Source organism: Primulina tabacum, chromosome 3 (genome assembly GCF_025594145.1).
Source record: "Primulina tabacum isolate GXHZ01 chromosome 3, ASM2559414v2, whole genome shotgun sequence".
NCBI classification, from domain to species: Eukaryota; Viridiplantae; Streptophyta; class Magnoliopsida; order Lamiales; family Gesneriaceae; genus Primulina; species Primulina tabacum.
The window spans coordinates 18036205-18052103 of record NC_134552.1 but is presented as its reverse complement, the minus strand read 5'-3'; the positions used below and the strand labels follow the sequence as shown (position 1 = coordinate 18052103).

Here is a 15899-nt window from a genome sequence, read left to right as displayed (position 1 = left end):
AATTATGTGCAATAGCACTGAGAAATCTCGAAACACATACCCCAAAAAACACGTATGGATAAAGATACATGTGCTTAAGACTTGAAAATATGAGGATATGTATGCTCGAGTCTCATTTTTTCTACGAGAACATTTTAACAATCACGTGAGCTTTTAAACAATTGTTGGATTTCACAAAGCTAGTGTATGTAATTAAATCTTACGTGGAGTAAATGCTTAAACATATGACATTTAAAAAAAAATTTAAAATAGTGACAGAAGGGAGTTCTTTTCCAACTTCGCACAATTTGATTGCCGAATCGGTGAGTGTCAAAACCTTAGTTTTGACTTTGGCCAACACTGAAGCACCCCAGCAGTCCAGCTCAAAATTTTATACTGTGCTACTCGAATGTAAGGTTTTGATTTTGGCCAACACTGAAGCATCCCCACGAGGACAGTTGAAATCAAGGTCGGAAATGAAAGAGACTATGTTTTCTTATTAGTACAAGTTAGCAACAATTAAAACAATGAAAGGGTGAAATTAAACATATATGCACAAGATCCGACTAATTCTTGCGGTGTCGCAATAACTTAAAACTGAATCCTGCCTGACATTTTCTATTTGACAGAAGAGGGAGATGGGGTACAAAACAAAGCCAGAGTAGCCACAATTTTCACTTGGGGAGGCTATTCTAACCTTACATCATCTCATAAATTAGAACACGAGCATACGATAGAAACCTATACTTCATTGTACAATGCTGTGAATTTTCTCATGCATATCCAATGGAGAAGTTGGATCTGGAATGGGTGGAGAAGACGGGCAATGAGAAGGGAAGAACAAATTGTCCATATGCAAACCTTTACATGAAGTAGCTGAGGGATTTCTTCCGTCTTGAGCCTCCTTCACCATAAAGTTCATTCCACTGACGAAGCTCTGTCATGTTTATCGACTCCGACGAAACACTTGCACAGACCTAGGTCGAATGAAAAATAGATAAATTTAGAACAAGGGACAAGTAGGTGATAGAAAGTAACAGATTTCGTGTGATTTTTTCTCACCCTTTCGTGAGCAAATCTGAAGTCATCTATATTTAGGGGGCGAATATCAGCACTCCCACTTAAAGCTGGTGGAATCCTCCCTTGAGCAAGAGCAGCGGCTTGCTCCTGATATTTACCATAACAGTTAGATGAGGATAGAAGTTCCAAAAAAGAAAAAAACAAAGGTAATCTCTTCAGAAAACCTACTTGATAACATCTCTGTGACAAACATTTTCTCCAATATAGGAATGGTAAAGGAAGAAACAAAGCCACCAGAATATATCAAGAATAAGATGATTAAAATCCAGAATGGATACTAAATTTACCTTGATTTTCCCACAAATAATTCAATCAGATGATACAATAAAGGAAACATGCTAAAAAGCTCGGGATGGCCATTTACAAGAATGACAGCCCCGACAAGTCATGATTTGTGCGGCACACTTGCAACTGTAAAAACCGGAAACGGAAAATAGATGCCACTCAGTTTAATTTTCCGATCTACGTGATATAAATTAAGGAGAAGATACCTTTTTCTCTTTTTCCAAAATCTCTCTAATTGGGCGATGTGCAGCTGTGACACACAAATTCTGAAACAAAACACAGAAGTTAACTTGAGTAGAGCTCTGCACCTACAAATAATTCACAACTTAAGCCTTAAGACCCAACCTTCAGATCACTTCCAGAATAACCATCTGTCATACTTGCTACTGAATCCAAATCCATGTCAGCAGACAAGTCCTCTTTAGCTAGTATCACTCTTAGGATTTTTGCTCTATTAGCAGCATCTGGTAAGTTGACCATCAATCTATAGACAACACAATATAAGTGCAATCATCAAACATTTTGTGTTCAAGATCAAACTTCTCGAAGACATTTTTGGTCTTGTCTTTACCTACGTGGCAGCCGCCTTATTACAGCTTCATCTAGGTCAAAAGGCCTGTTTGTTGCAGCAAGTACCAAAACACGCTCTGTGTCTTTTGTTCGCAGCCCATCCCAATTCACCATGAACTCATTTTTCATTTTACGCATGGCCTCGTGTTCTCCAGGGTTTTCCCTTCGCCCCAGCATGCTATCTACCTACAAAAGAAGGAAAAAGCACAGCAGTCAGGCTAAACGCTAATGTGTCTTGTGAGCTCCGATGGGGCTTGGTTTTGACAGAATTTTAAGCAGCTCAAACACAACATTGGGTCGAGCTCAAGTCCCCGCTTTCAGCATCCAACTAATCGAGCTCGAGTTATGATACTCTTCATATTTTTGTCATAATATTTTATCTTACCCTGAATTTATCACTAATATAGAATTCACATACACAAAGAAAGACGTAGAGTGACAAAAAAATATATCTGAGAGGAGACGTGTTTTTGTAAAAAAATTCTATTTTGTTTCTTAGTTTCATTATAGTGGAAATTTACAGCGTTCACAAGTGGACATAGCAAACATCAAGAGTGTACCACTATAAATCTTGTGTGTTCTTATATTAATCTTTCGTCTTCTTTCTCGCTTTCGGCAATTAAAACTTGACTATAGTTCCTAACAACTGGTATCAGAGCACGTGAGGTTCAATTTGAAAGCAATGCTAGCGAATAAAGTTTGACATGGGATTGGAAAATTTGATGGGAACGGTTTTGCTTCTGGAGGATGCAAATCGAAGTATATCTGTATGGTAAAAAACTGCATCAACAGCTTGCAGGGAAGAAACCAAAAAAGTTGTCAAACGATGAACGAAATTTCCTTGATAGACAGGTGTTGGGTGTTATTCGATCGACACTGTCGAAAAATGTGGCTCGTAACGTTGCAAAGGAGAAATCGACTTCGGGTCTGATTAAGGTTATTTTAGATATGTACGAGAAGCCTTCTGCAAATAATAAAGTATTTCTCATGAAAAAGCTTTTTAATTAGATGATGACTTAAGGAGCTTCTGTGGCATCACATCTAAACGAGTTTAACACAACTGTCCGTTGATATTAATTTTGATTATGAAGTTCTAGCCTTGATACATTTGGCGTCTCAACCAAAGAATTGAGAACAATTGCGGGCTGAGGTTAGTAATTCTGTTGGCAGTGAAAAACTGAAACTCAATGATGTCACAGATAATAATCTTGTAGAAAAGGTTCGCATAATTGATTCTGGTTAAGCTGCGACATCGAGTTTTGCCTTCAATATTGAAGGCTGAGGCAAACTGAATGACATAAATCCTAGTCGAAATAGAGGCAGATCACAATCAATGAAAGGTAAAAGTAATTCCAAATCTGGCATAAATCTGAGAGTGTAGAACCGTGAGGGATAAGGCCAAAATAAAAAAAGAATTGTACGACACCAAAGAAGGACAAAGGCAAGGGCAACGCTGCAAACGTGGAAACGGATGAGATTCATGATGAACTATTTTTGTCTGTTGACAGTCCTGTTGATTCATGGATTTTGGATTCAGGTGCGTCTTTTCACACTACTCAACATAAAATTATCGAAAATTATGTTACTGGAAATTATGGAAAAGTATATTTGGATGATATGGAGAACTTCTGGATATTGTGGGAATTGGAGATTCGTTTCAAGATGTCAAACGGGCTATGTGGAAAATACAAAAGGTAAGATATGTACCGAATTTGATGCGAAATTAATTTCGGTGAGACAACTTTATGATGAAGGGCATAATATCACGTTTTGTGGTGGTACGTGGAAGATTACAAAAGGATCTATGGTTGTTGCACATAGCAAAAAAGTTGATACTCTTTATATGACTTCCAGTTGCAGAGATATGATTGTTGTTGCTAACGGATGTGTCAAGACAGATTTGTGGCATTGCAGACTCAGACATATGAATGAAAAGGGGATGAAGATGCTTGTATCGAGTGGGAAAATACCATAACTGAAATTTGTTGATCTTCAGTTATGTGAAAGTTTGTTCTTGGAAAGTAGAAAAAAAGTCGATTTCTCTAAATCCGGGAAAGATATGAGAGAATGAAATTGGAGTTGATGGATACTGATATTTGGGGGACTTCACATGTGCTTGGATGATCTAAATATTATGTGACATTCATTAATGATTGTACCAGGAAAGTATAAGTTTATTTTCCGAAAAAAAAAAATTAGATGTGTTTGATACTTTTAAAAAGTGAAAAATCAGGGTACAAAATGAGACAAATTTAAAAGTGAAGTGTCTAAAATCTGATAATGGAAGTGAATGCATAGCTCATGGATTTAAGCAGTATTGTGCTGAGAATGAGATAAAGATGATGAAAATTATTCCTGGAAATCCTCAACAAAACTGTGTGGCTGAAAGGATGAATAAGATCATGAATGAGCGTGCAAAGAGAACGCGGATTCATGCAGGATTGTCTAAGGCATTTTGGGATGATGCAATTAACACAACTTATTTGATTAATAGGGGTGCATATGTGCCTCTAAATTACAGCATACAAGAGGAGGTTTGGAGCGACAAAAAGGTATATTCTTTTCTGAAATTGTTTGGTTCTCTTTTATGTTCATGTTATGTTTCTGCTAGAAGTAAACTTGATCCAAAGTCTAATAAATGTTTCTTTATTGGCTATGGTGATACTGAGTTAGACTATCATTTCTGGATGACCAAAATGTAATTTTCAATGAGTAGGTGTTGAACAAAGACAGACTTGGTAAACATACAGAAAATGCAAATTCTGAAGTAAACAATCTTGAGTTAGTTCAGTTGAAGGATTTTCCAGTGAATGGATGGCAATGAGATGCTCCAATTAATGAAGAAAATATACTCCCGACTCACCACTACTCATATGCCGGAATCGTGGACATCATCTAAAATTTCTAGGCCACCAGTGAGATTCTCTTCGTCCCTCAATTACATTGTTGACTGATAGAGGTGAACCGGAAAGTTATGAGGAAGGAATGCAGGTTGCTGAATCAATCAAGCGGGAGTTAGTCATGCGTGATCAGATGGATTTTTTTATGTCTAATCAAACATGACAGTTAGAAGAGTTAGAACACGGGAAGAAAGCATTGCAGAATAAATGGGTTACCGAATAAAAGAAAAGCATGACGGTAGCATGCGTATAAAGCAAAATTGGCGGTGAAAGGTTTTCAGCAGAAAGAAGAAGTCGATTACACCGAGATTTTCTCTACTATGGTTAAACTAACCACAATCAGAACTATTCTTGAATTGGTGGAAGAAAATTTGCATCTTCAGAAAGGTGACTTGAAAGGAAGAAATTTACATGCAGCAGCCACGAGGTTTGATGTAAAAGAAAATGAAAAAATAGTGTGCAAACTTCAAAAGAGTTTGTACGATTTGAAATAAGTGTCGTGACAGTGGTATAAAAGGTTTGACAATCTTATGAGCAGTAATGGTTTTTTGAGATGTCAGGTAGATCATGTTGTTACATAAAAAGGTTTGATAGCTCTCATATATTTTACTACTATATGTTGATGACGTGTTGATTGTCGGTGTTGATTGTCGGAGCTAGTCTGCTAGAGATCGATAAGTTGAAAAAGGAAATGTCGGAAGAGTTTGCAATGAACTATTTGATTATGCAAAACAAATCCCCGGGAGGAAGAATATGTGAAGAAAGTGCTTCGTGGATTTTACATGGATTGAGCAAAGCCAGTGAACACACCTTTAGCTGATCACTTTCGTCTATCCAAGGATAAGTCACCTTCGTGTGAGGAGTGAGCCTACACGGAGAAGGTACCATATGCTTATGTTATTGGTTGTCTCATGCATTCGATGATATGTACTAGACCAGACATAACACATGTGGTGGAAGTTGTAAGCCGATTTATGAGTAATCCAAGAAACAGTATTGGGAGGCGTTGGAAAATTCTCAGATATTTGAGCAGTGCTGAAGATTCCGCTTTATGCTTAAGAAAATCGGAGTGGCTTGCATGGATATGTTGATACCGACATGGCTATGTAAAAAGAGTACTAATGGATTTTCTACTCTTAGGGTGGTACTGCAATTAGTTGGGTTTCGAAATTGCAAAAGATAGTTACACTTTCCACAACTGAGGCATAGTATGTTGCAGTAACAGAGACTAGTAAATAAATGATCTGGTTGTCTTTTTTGGAAGAGCTGGGTCAGAGATATGAAAGGAGTTTGTTATATTGTGACAGTATTAGTGCAATTCATTTGCAAAAAATCCTATTTATCATGTTAGGCCAAAGCATATACAGGTTCCATATCAGCTCATAAAATCAGCGTGCATGATGGAATTCAAGCTCTTGAGAAGATTGAAGTAAGTCGTAACCCAACTGATATGTTGACGAAGACTGTGACGGTTGAAAAATTGGAGTTATGTGCAACTTTAATTGGACTTCTCTACCGAGGAATGAGCCGCTGCAGGTGGAAATGGTTGACGATGGTGGATTAGTCTCCAAGTGGGAGATTTTTAACACGTGTGGAGCCCAATTATTTGTTTAAGGGTATTTTATGTCTTTTGCACATATTACTGTATCCCTAATAATATTTATATTTGTTGGTAGATGTCATTGTGTTATAATTCATATACACATAGAAAGACAGAGAGTGACAAGAACATAGTTCTGAGAGAGGACATGTTCTTGTAAAAAAATTCTATTTGTTTTCTTGGTTTCATTATAGTGGCAATGTGCAGCGGTGACAAGTGGACATAGCTCTCACATCGACACTGAACCATTATAAATCTTGTATGTTCTTGTGTTCATTTTTCGTTTTTTTTATCGCTTTCGGTAATTAAAAATGGGACCATAATTCTTAACAAGAATAACAAATTTTTTGGGTGATTAAGCTCTAATTGGCTTGTCCCAAGCGCATAATGTAGAAAATAGCAAGGAGAAAACACATCATAATGTAGAGTGAAATGGCATACTTCATCAACAAATATAACACTTGGAGCGATTTTGCTGGCCAGTGAGAAGACAGCCTTGACATATTTCTCACCCTCACCAAACCACTGCAAATACAAAGAACGGTGGTGCAACATGAGAACATTATGACATCGGCAAAATCTTATAAAAGTGAAGTTGAGCCTTTTATAGAATAACCTTTGACGTTATGCTGGACATTGAAATGTTAATGAAGTTAGCACCAGCTTCAGTGGCCACAGCTTTAGCAAGCATGGTTTTTCCTGTTCCAGGGGGCCCAAATAAAAGTATACCCTTGCAAGGCTGCATGAGAGAATAGATTTGGAGGTTCTTAACACAAAGAGTGCAAGCTAGCCACAATAATACTTAAATATCCAACCAGTCGGGTACTGCCAAAAAAGACTAAATCTCAGAGAGTGAACTTGAATGCACATCGGTAGATTGAAAGACATCTCATCTTAATTTAAACGGGTACAGGATTATGAGCAATTGTTAGAACCTAGTTTAAACAAATCATTTTTATGAGGTGATAAACAAAACAAGCAAAATTACAATCTTTCATCCTTACCAAGGAAAATTCTGAACAAAAAGAGATATATATTCTAAACAAAAAAATTCTGAATAAAATGGAAGGGAAAATAGTACCATGATCGGCACAGAAAATAGTCCCACTAACCACAAAAATGGGTCTCATGTATTTACAATAAGGAGAAGTTACAAGATACATAGGAAAGGTGATATAATAATTCAAGAAAAACGAAAACAAACTTAACGGAAACGGATACTGAAATAGTAAATATTGTGGAAATACACACTAGTTCCTTCGCCCAAAATCTCTTTCTTGCATCAAGGGAACAACCCCATTAAAAGGAATAAAATGTCACCTTGGTGAGTTGACCCTTGCAGAAAAGTTCTGGCCTCTGTAAAGGAAGCATCACCAACTCCTTCAACGTGTCTTTCACATTTTCCAGTGCTCCTATATCATCAAATGTCACTCCAATATCACTAGGTGGGATTACATCTGCTAGAAGCCTCTTCTCGAATTCATTTTCAGTGACAACATCCTGGGAAAATTCAAATTGAAGATACGCATATTCACAAATCAACCACAAATGAGTGTGGTGTCAAGCAACGAAGTATCACCTTGAGGGACTTCTTTAGATTCTTGGCTTCATTCATTAAGGATTGTAAAATTCCAATGCCATATTGAATGCTGCAACAAGAGTGTCTTATTAGTTTAGTTCTGACAATTGATTGATATTTTGCAAAATAGAAAGTGGCTTCTTTCGATTACCTCTCTGTAGATAAAACAAGTCTAGCATCTGCTTCAGCTTTAGGGTTCGTCATCAAATGATGACTTAAAGCCCATCCAACAACCTTTTCCGCACCTTCAAAGCATTACAAAAACTATGTCATCTTCTCATGTTCACAAGTTTTATATCATTTCACATGGAAGTAATAAAGTAAAACAAAGCTAATATCTGACAAAGATGTGCAAAAGAAACACATACTCTCATTTGTAAGTGATTGATCTTTGATGCTTAAAGTTTCTAATCCATCACACCCCAAACCATTACGGTTTAGGACCTGTATATTAAAATACAAAGCAAAAGTCAAATGAAATGGCTGCCTCGTACTGTAAAGCTGGTTTAAGTTGGAATGATAAGAGAATGATTCTTGAATAATCAAGCCTTATCAGTATGCAAAGCCCATCACTTTAGTGAAACTTGCATGACGTACTGTCATCACTGATAATAAACAACATTCACTATAATATCCTTCTTCACATTTTAATTATATGAATGAACACACACATCCCATCTTTCCCTCTTATCTCCAAAGAAACTGCACGGGAATGAAGTTAAAAACAACAAACACAAATGCCAGACAGTAAGCAGAGACCAATTCACATTTTTTTTCCAACTATTTTTTGGGTGGAAAAAGTGCTAATCTTAATTCTTAAATCTTGTAATCGCCGGTCATTCACCGTATAAGTGCGGGTGTTAATGTACTCTGCCTCTTTGTGCGTTCAGGTTAGATATTCAATTTAATGAGGGCAGGTTACTATAATTTGTATCATTTCTATTATAAACATCGAAAAAGTATGAATGGTGATATATAAAGAAGAAACTACATATGTTAATCAAAAGGAGATCTGCCTCATGAAGTGTAATCAAAATATTTGCAAGCCTATAACAATCATAGATAAATGAAAATTACGTGGGTCGCTTTCACGATGAAAAGAAAACTCACACTTCGTAAATTATGCAAATTTGCTTTCACTTTCAGGGTTTCAGAATCTTGATCTAATTGACGCTTCCAACTAACCAGATGATCTTCATCCTGAGATGTTGATCAGCATCATTATGCAATTTAGTTTGCCAAAACAATTATGAAAAAAGAATTCCAGCAACAAACCTGGGGCAAGTGAATTGTTACTTTATTAGGAAATAGTTTGGACAAAAGCTTAGTTGACTTGGTAACATCCTTAGCTCTATCATTCAGCCTCCCAAAACTATCCTGGAATAATCAAGTCCGCATCATATGAGGGCAGTAAAACATGTGATGAATTGAGAATTCTGAGAGCTGGTACACTATCCCATAACACAAGAAATAATCTTTATCTGGAACAATGTTTGCCACCTAAACACAAGAAACTAGGATATACCAGCTATAAAATGAGAACCAACAAAGAAAAAATCTTGAGCCAGAGTACTTTTCATAACAAAGAATAATTCATTCAAGGTAATCCCGAGATGAAAAGTTAATATTGAGTAATTATTGTAGGACTTTAAATTACACAATTTATTATTGCTTCCTTTCGTGGTAGTCTATAGGTTCCGTTTTTAGAGGAGTTGGTCAACCTGACTCAATAGGTAGCTCAAAGTTCAAGTCAAAGTGCACTGGTTTAAATCCTCAAACTGCTGCTGTAAAGCTTTAAAAATCCCATAACAATGGGCTCTAATCCAATTTGTCCCTCCTGCATTATCAATCTTGTTATAGGACAATAGATTAGAGACTTCTCAACATCGGGAATGCTCCTTTTCTTGTTGTAATTCTCTTTGTTGGCATTAGCTGTTTAAAGGGGAGTAGTTATAGTTCCTTCGAGAAGGAGTTGATACTCTAGCTAATTGTATTTGGTAGTTATTTGGGGCCCAAGGCGCACTAAAGCGCGAGGGTGTCTTGGGGCCTGAGGCTCGAGGCGAAGCGCACGCTTTATCGAAGTAAAACGCATTTGACACAAATTTTAAAATTCAACATATATAAAATATTTTATACGATTTCAATTAAATACACAGAAAGAATTTCACAGACCGCTAAGGAAAAGAACGCACATGCAGATTGTAGGGCTTTTTAAAACATTAAACAGGGCTTTTGTTTGTTATTGGGCTTTAAATTTTGTTGGGCTTGAGTTATATATATTGAATCGCATCATATAATACAATAGCGCACAGGCACGCGCCTTTCTGCAGAGGCGCACCTCAGGCGCGCACTTGTTTAATGTCGTGTGCCTGGGTTATGGGTGCGCCTGGCTGCGCCTGTCGCCTAGGCACAGCCAGGCGCTCGCCTTCCATAACAAGTCTGTGGGCACCCTCATGTGCATGCATAAATACTTACATATACATGCACATATAATTCAAGAATTCGCTAGCGTCATTTACTGCCCGGTACGTAAGAGGTTTGAATTAAAGGGAAAAAAACACAATTTCTATATCTCACATTATTCATAATCTAGCTTGAAGATATATAAGAAAGTTTGTTACAAATAAGGATGATGGACACATAAATTCATTGAGATGGAAGAGTTTCAAGGTAAGCATAAAGCCCATATAAATGTAAGACAGCTTGAAAATGCTAGAAAGGTTGTAAAATAAGACAAACTAGCAAAGCCCTAACTTTCTGAGGCACAAATACATGCTTCATGGCTAAAGATGAAACAGATTGTATCCTCCTAAACAACTGAATAATACAAAGGCAATCTAGACAGTAATTTATCAATAGATTCTTACAGGGAAAGTCAAGTCAAGCAACGCAGTCTGGTGGCTGCCGAACTTCGTGAAAAGCAAACCGCCAGGGTGAGACTGCAGAAGAGAAAACTGGATTTACAATGAATCCCAAAGTATATGTATTGAGATTTTGACTTATACTTAATGTCAATAATCTATATATGTCAACCCATGCAGCTTGATCGGAATAACCAATGAAGCAGAATATGTAAAGAATGTATACGGATGGATATGTCAAGATTTCTACCTTTTCCTTAGAATTGTCAGGTTGAATGTGTGTTCCAATAACTACAACATTATCGGGGAGCTTCTCAAGCTTGTTCTTAAAAATAGCATATGATTCTGAACTTCCTGCCATGGACTTCTCCGCATCTTTAATAAACAAAATGAAAGGGGAATCCCTGCTCTCTTCAAATACAGTCTGGCGAATGGGAAGAATAAAATTGGGTGATATTAAGTAACCATTTCAATGTAAACCTGGTGATTTTAAACAGAAAGGCAATCACACCTCAAACATAGTGTTAATAAATAACTTGTCCATATCCTCAATGCCAGAGGTATCCAAGCGAAGTTCATTAGCTATATGGAAAAAAAGAATATTGTATGTGTGAGGAATAAAGCAAACTCTGAATTTCATATATTACAACGCTGAAAGAAATAAAGTAGAGATTTTATCAAGCCGGAATCACCATGGCAGAAGAATCCATGACCATTATCACAAAGACCTCCAAAATCAACCCCATCTGCAACGAGTCTGTCAAATCTTACACCAATTTTTGACATAGGGTTATCTTCAAAAGACAAGAGAACCTTCCCTCGCATTCCAGGAGTTGGTCCCCTAAAAGTTGAGATAAAAAGATGTTATTTCATAACCACACATACACATCAGAACGATTCGAACTTTTTGGTAAATAAGGCGCAGAAAAATGCAAACCATGGTGAAATCTAAGTTAGAGAAGACATGTATACAGGACCGTAACATTTAAAACTGCATGCTACATTCTAGATCTTATATTAAAAACAAGTCATACTGAGTGAGAACTAATGAGCATATTGGGCATGTAAGGTTTACCCAAATATATATGGTCTAATTGTAAAATCACTTCATAATTATTGTTCTCGATGACAGAAAACAACGAAATTTTCAAATCAAACACCCAATGAAGAGCCCATTTGTATTCCCCATTTAATATTATGAGAGCTCTGTGATTCACAACCAGTTACCACCAGAGGAAATCTCATTCTACCAGAAGCCAATAAGCCAAATCTAGTAATAAATACCAAACTGTTTCTATGACACAAGGACTGTAAAGAAAGCAAGGCATGGGATATTGTTATTACCTAGTAGAACTTGAATATACTCCACCAGTCGGTACACCAATGAATTTAACTCTGTCGCCTAAATCAATTTGCAACAATCAGACACAAGGGATCAAAGATAAAAGAAACTATGACAAGGGTTGTTCCAAAACTAGACTGCGAGCAGACAAACAATTAAACCACACTAATTACAATGCTGCTCACCTAATTTGACAGTAGAGTTCTTAGCAGCATTCACTGAATTGGGTATGGCATCAGTTTCCATTTTCAACGGGTCAGAGCCAAGTGGAGAACTCAGTGAATTAGCGATGTATGCTTCACCAGATGTAAGTCCAATGTCCTTACCAAACACTGTAGATCTAGAAACTTCATTGCTCGTATTGCACACTTTTTCTGCATTGACTCCCTCTTTCAGAGTCTCAGCATCCTTGGAAGAACCCTAAAACAAATGGATAATCCATATATGACACTGCATCTGCTTATTATATTTTAGCCTATTTATTAGATATTTAAAAATATGGTTCAATACTTCAATATAAAAATCAAAAGACCAATAAACAGCTTCATAACCTAAAAAATGACGTTCATCCTACTTCAAATAGCTTATTTTCACATGCATTCCTTGAAAAACTGTTCTATAATGGGTTTCATTTTTTGTTTGAAACATTAAATAAGGGATAAAGATAACTTGGAGAGACACTTTCTTAATCAATTACTATGCAAGAAAAAAAACTAAAAGATGCAGTTATAGAACACCATTACAAGTATAGGTTTTTTTTTCCCTTTTCTTTTTTGGGTTTAAAGTATAAGCATACACAAGTACAAGATGCCAATTTTATTTACCAAAACATAGAAAACACAAACAGGGAACACGTCTAAAAAATGAAATTGAAATGGTCAATAACTTACTCCCAAAAATGAATGGCTGTCAAAGATAACCAATTTAGCCCCCAAAAAATGAGCTAGCGCCTTTACCAACATTTCTTGGTAGATATCAGACCCTGAAAATACAAGTAAAAATATATTGCATGCTTTAAATTAAATCTTTCGAAACAACATAAAGAAGATTGGCCTACTGGTTAACAAATACTAATGTGAAACTAATTGGAGACCTGCAGGACCAGAAAGCAAAATTCTCGGATTCAGAGTAGGAAGCTCGGATGTAAATTTAACTTGATCCTTGTGCTTCAGGTGTATATATGAAGCCGCAACTAGAACATTTTTTGTATTCTCACTGCAAGTTAATTAAATATGTGAGTGATAATAATTCTGTGATAACATGCGTTTTTTATGCTTACTATAAAGTCTATGCCAGATAATCAATAGAGGATGATGGGGTGAATATAGACTCCAGTTTCAAATCCTCAAAAATTTTGAATTAAAGTTGCATAGCACTACCACAAATAGTAAGGGAAATTATCAAATGAAACTTCTAGCTGTCTCCCATGTAGAATCGAAGCAATTATGCTTTCTCTAAATGCTGAAGTTCGTGTGCACATGCCAGATACTGATGCCAGAATCGGATCCCTAACCCAGTCTCTTTCATCCTGTCACACAAAAGTTTTGTCTAATCCTAAGTCATGATAAATCTAATAACATGAAATTTCATAGTGAAAGAAAATGTTCAGCTTGGCCACCATTGCTTCTTGCCTCTAAGCCAGGTTCTATACTGTCATCAAACTTGTTGGCAGCCCCAACATCAACAGCTGCTTCACTTCCTAAGTTTGTAGCTGAGTTAACTTCTTGGCCATCAAGCTCATCCTCATTAACAGTGGGGGAGGAAGGTAGTTCACTCACTCTGTAATTTTTACCACTGGCCTGAGATGTAGGCTTAAGCCGTGATAAATCTTGCCGTGGGTTAGAAAGGGATGCCAAAATTGAAGCACCAGCCACAGCAGATGCATCTCCTGCTCGTCTTTCAACATGAATCAGCTTTCCTACATTAGCCTGAACATCTGGTGGGGGCCTCTTGATTATGTATTCATAAGGTAGCCGCTGGAAAATCTATATGGATACACATTGAGGACTCCACGTGAAATAATGTGAGGTAGAAAAGAAAATCAAATAATCATTGTTAAAAAATATATCGAGGATACATATGCATGGGTTCCAAGAAAGCCGAAAACCACTTCATCCCCTGAATTGAGATCACAACTAGAATTTTTCTTGATTGTTTTACCATTCACTTGCACACATGCTTTGCTTCCTCGACTCTCAAGTACCGCAACAGGTTTATCATCACGCTGATCATTTTCCACAAAAAAAATAAATAAATAAGCAAAAAAGAAAATTGAAGATACCAAATGCCTCAGAATATTTCACACACACATTGCAAGTGAAGAACCGCAAGTAGGGCCACCTATTTTAGCAATGCAGGTATCATCTTCATTTAGAGAAACAGATACAAAAGAAAATAATTTAAAGACGAAAAATCATTCCATTTTTTGAGTTTTGTTTACAAGCATTACCTGGGTGAGTCTTATTGAACACAAGATTGCACTGATGGTTTGATCACGGATCAATAGATTCGCCTGTTTGCTTGAGCCAACTAAGAAATTGGTTGTGTACACGGAAACGGTTGGGTTCTGCAAACAGATACATTGTTGTTATTCAATCATTCCTTTAATTTGAAATCCCTAAATATTTCATAATTATCAGATGATAAAAATAGTATCTTCAGCTTTGTCCAAGGGACAAACTTCAACTAACGTACACCAAGAACTCCACTCAAAAGAGATTGAAAATAATAAAGACTGAAAAAAGAAAAGATAGAAATCATCTGAGGGACTACGTGAGAGGTCTAACCACTTTACCAAATTCAAAAAATGCAGTCCAAGAACTCCAGTTCATACCAAGCAATTTAAAAAGATTACAGTTCAAAGGGAAAAAAGTCACCAGAGAGGATTGGGTGAGAAGGCGGCACCAAGGCGTGGTTGTTTCGAAACTTAGATGTTTCTTCCACGAAGTGAACGAGCTCCTCGGCTTATCCGCTACAGCTGCCACAGCCCCTGAATTTCGAAAAATCACAGAAAATTCACCAAATTTCAACATTCTACATTCATGCAACAAAATCAGAAAGTAAGTTTCCCCAAAACTTAAACAAATAATTCACATATACTAGCCTTCAGCAACCACATGAGTGGACACCGAGACGGACACAGCTGGAACGGTGGCCGCCTGGCGTTCGACCGGATCAGTGGAGCTTATTTCCCTAGGATTCCCGGCCGGCTCCAACTCTGCTACCTTCCAATTATCATCATTTATACTATTATTTTTTTTGCTGCTGCTCTCACCCTACTCCAAAAAGCCAAAAATCATTCAAAATCAATTCCACACGGAATAATCGAGCAATAACAAAATAACAAGCTAATCTTGTCCAGCTCAAACATAAAAAATCAGAAAGAGAAAGTAACAGAAAAGTGCCTTTTGACGTTTCGGAGAAGAAGGCTTGTTGTTATCATCGGACCCTGAAGATGATCTCTTGTTATTCGACGGCAGAGATCCACTTCGCCGGGTCGACACCATCTCCGCTGCCTCTCTTCTTGAATGCGATATGGTTATAGAGTGTGCGTGTACGTATATATATATATATATATGTATATGTATGTATATATAGACACACACTGAATCTATCTATATATGCAAGTTTTGGGGTCAAACAGTAAAAATTTATTGATGGGGTGAGGAAGACAAATACGAGAACAGTTAGGTGCAATTGCAAA

The 15899-nt window shown here is 36.9% G+C and overlaps 1 protein-coding gene across 1 annotated transcript; it reads right to left on the bottom strand.

The window, feature by feature from the left end:
- Window positions 1-453: 453 nt before the first annotated feature.
- Window positions 454-15470, bottom strand: LOC142540918 (uncharacterized). Its single transcript, XM_075647389.1, has 27 exons — window positions 15300-15470; window positions 15073-15185; window positions 14646-14762; window positions 14274-14420; window positions 13828-14181; window positions 13576-13724; window positions 13290-13411; window positions 13087-13178; window positions 12382-12616; window positions 12199-12256; window positions 11547-11695; window positions 11366-11436; window positions 11105-11278; window positions 10861-10932; window positions 9269-9370; window positions 9104-9193; window positions 8362-8437; window positions 8145-8238; window positions 7994-8063; window positions 7735-7914; window positions 7031-7153; window positions 6856-6939; window positions 1916-2100; window positions 1690-1828; window positions 1551-1610; window positions 1042-1146; window positions 454-956 (listed from the first exon to the last, which is right to left on the bottom strand). Exons 6-27 carry the CDS (start codon window positions 13674-13676, stop codon window positions 843-845), a joined length of 2496 nt encoding a protein of 831 aa, XP_075503504.1. The 5' UTR covers window positions 13677-13724; window positions 13828-14181; window positions 14274-14420; window positions 14646-14762; window positions 15073-15185; window positions 15300-15470; the 3' UTR covers window positions 454-842.
- Window positions 15471-15899: the final 429 nt, after the last annotated feature.

What these genes read in the sequence shown, in the direction of transcription:
- LOC142540918 (XM_075647389.1), bottom strand. Translation starts at nt 13,676, where the DNA reads ATGTGCACACGAACTTCAGCATTTAGAGAAAGCATAATTGCTTCGATT. An exon ending in ATTTGCATAATTTACGAAGT is followed by an intron (nt 8,438 to 9,103) that starts GTGAGTTTTCTT and finishes TTTAATATACAG; the next exon opens with GTCCTAAACCGTAATGGTTT. An exon ending in ATCTAAAGAAGTCCCTCAAG is followed by an intron (nt 7,915 to 7,993) that starts GTGATACTTCGT and finishes GAATTTTCCCAG; the next exon opens with GATGTTGTCACTGAAAATGA.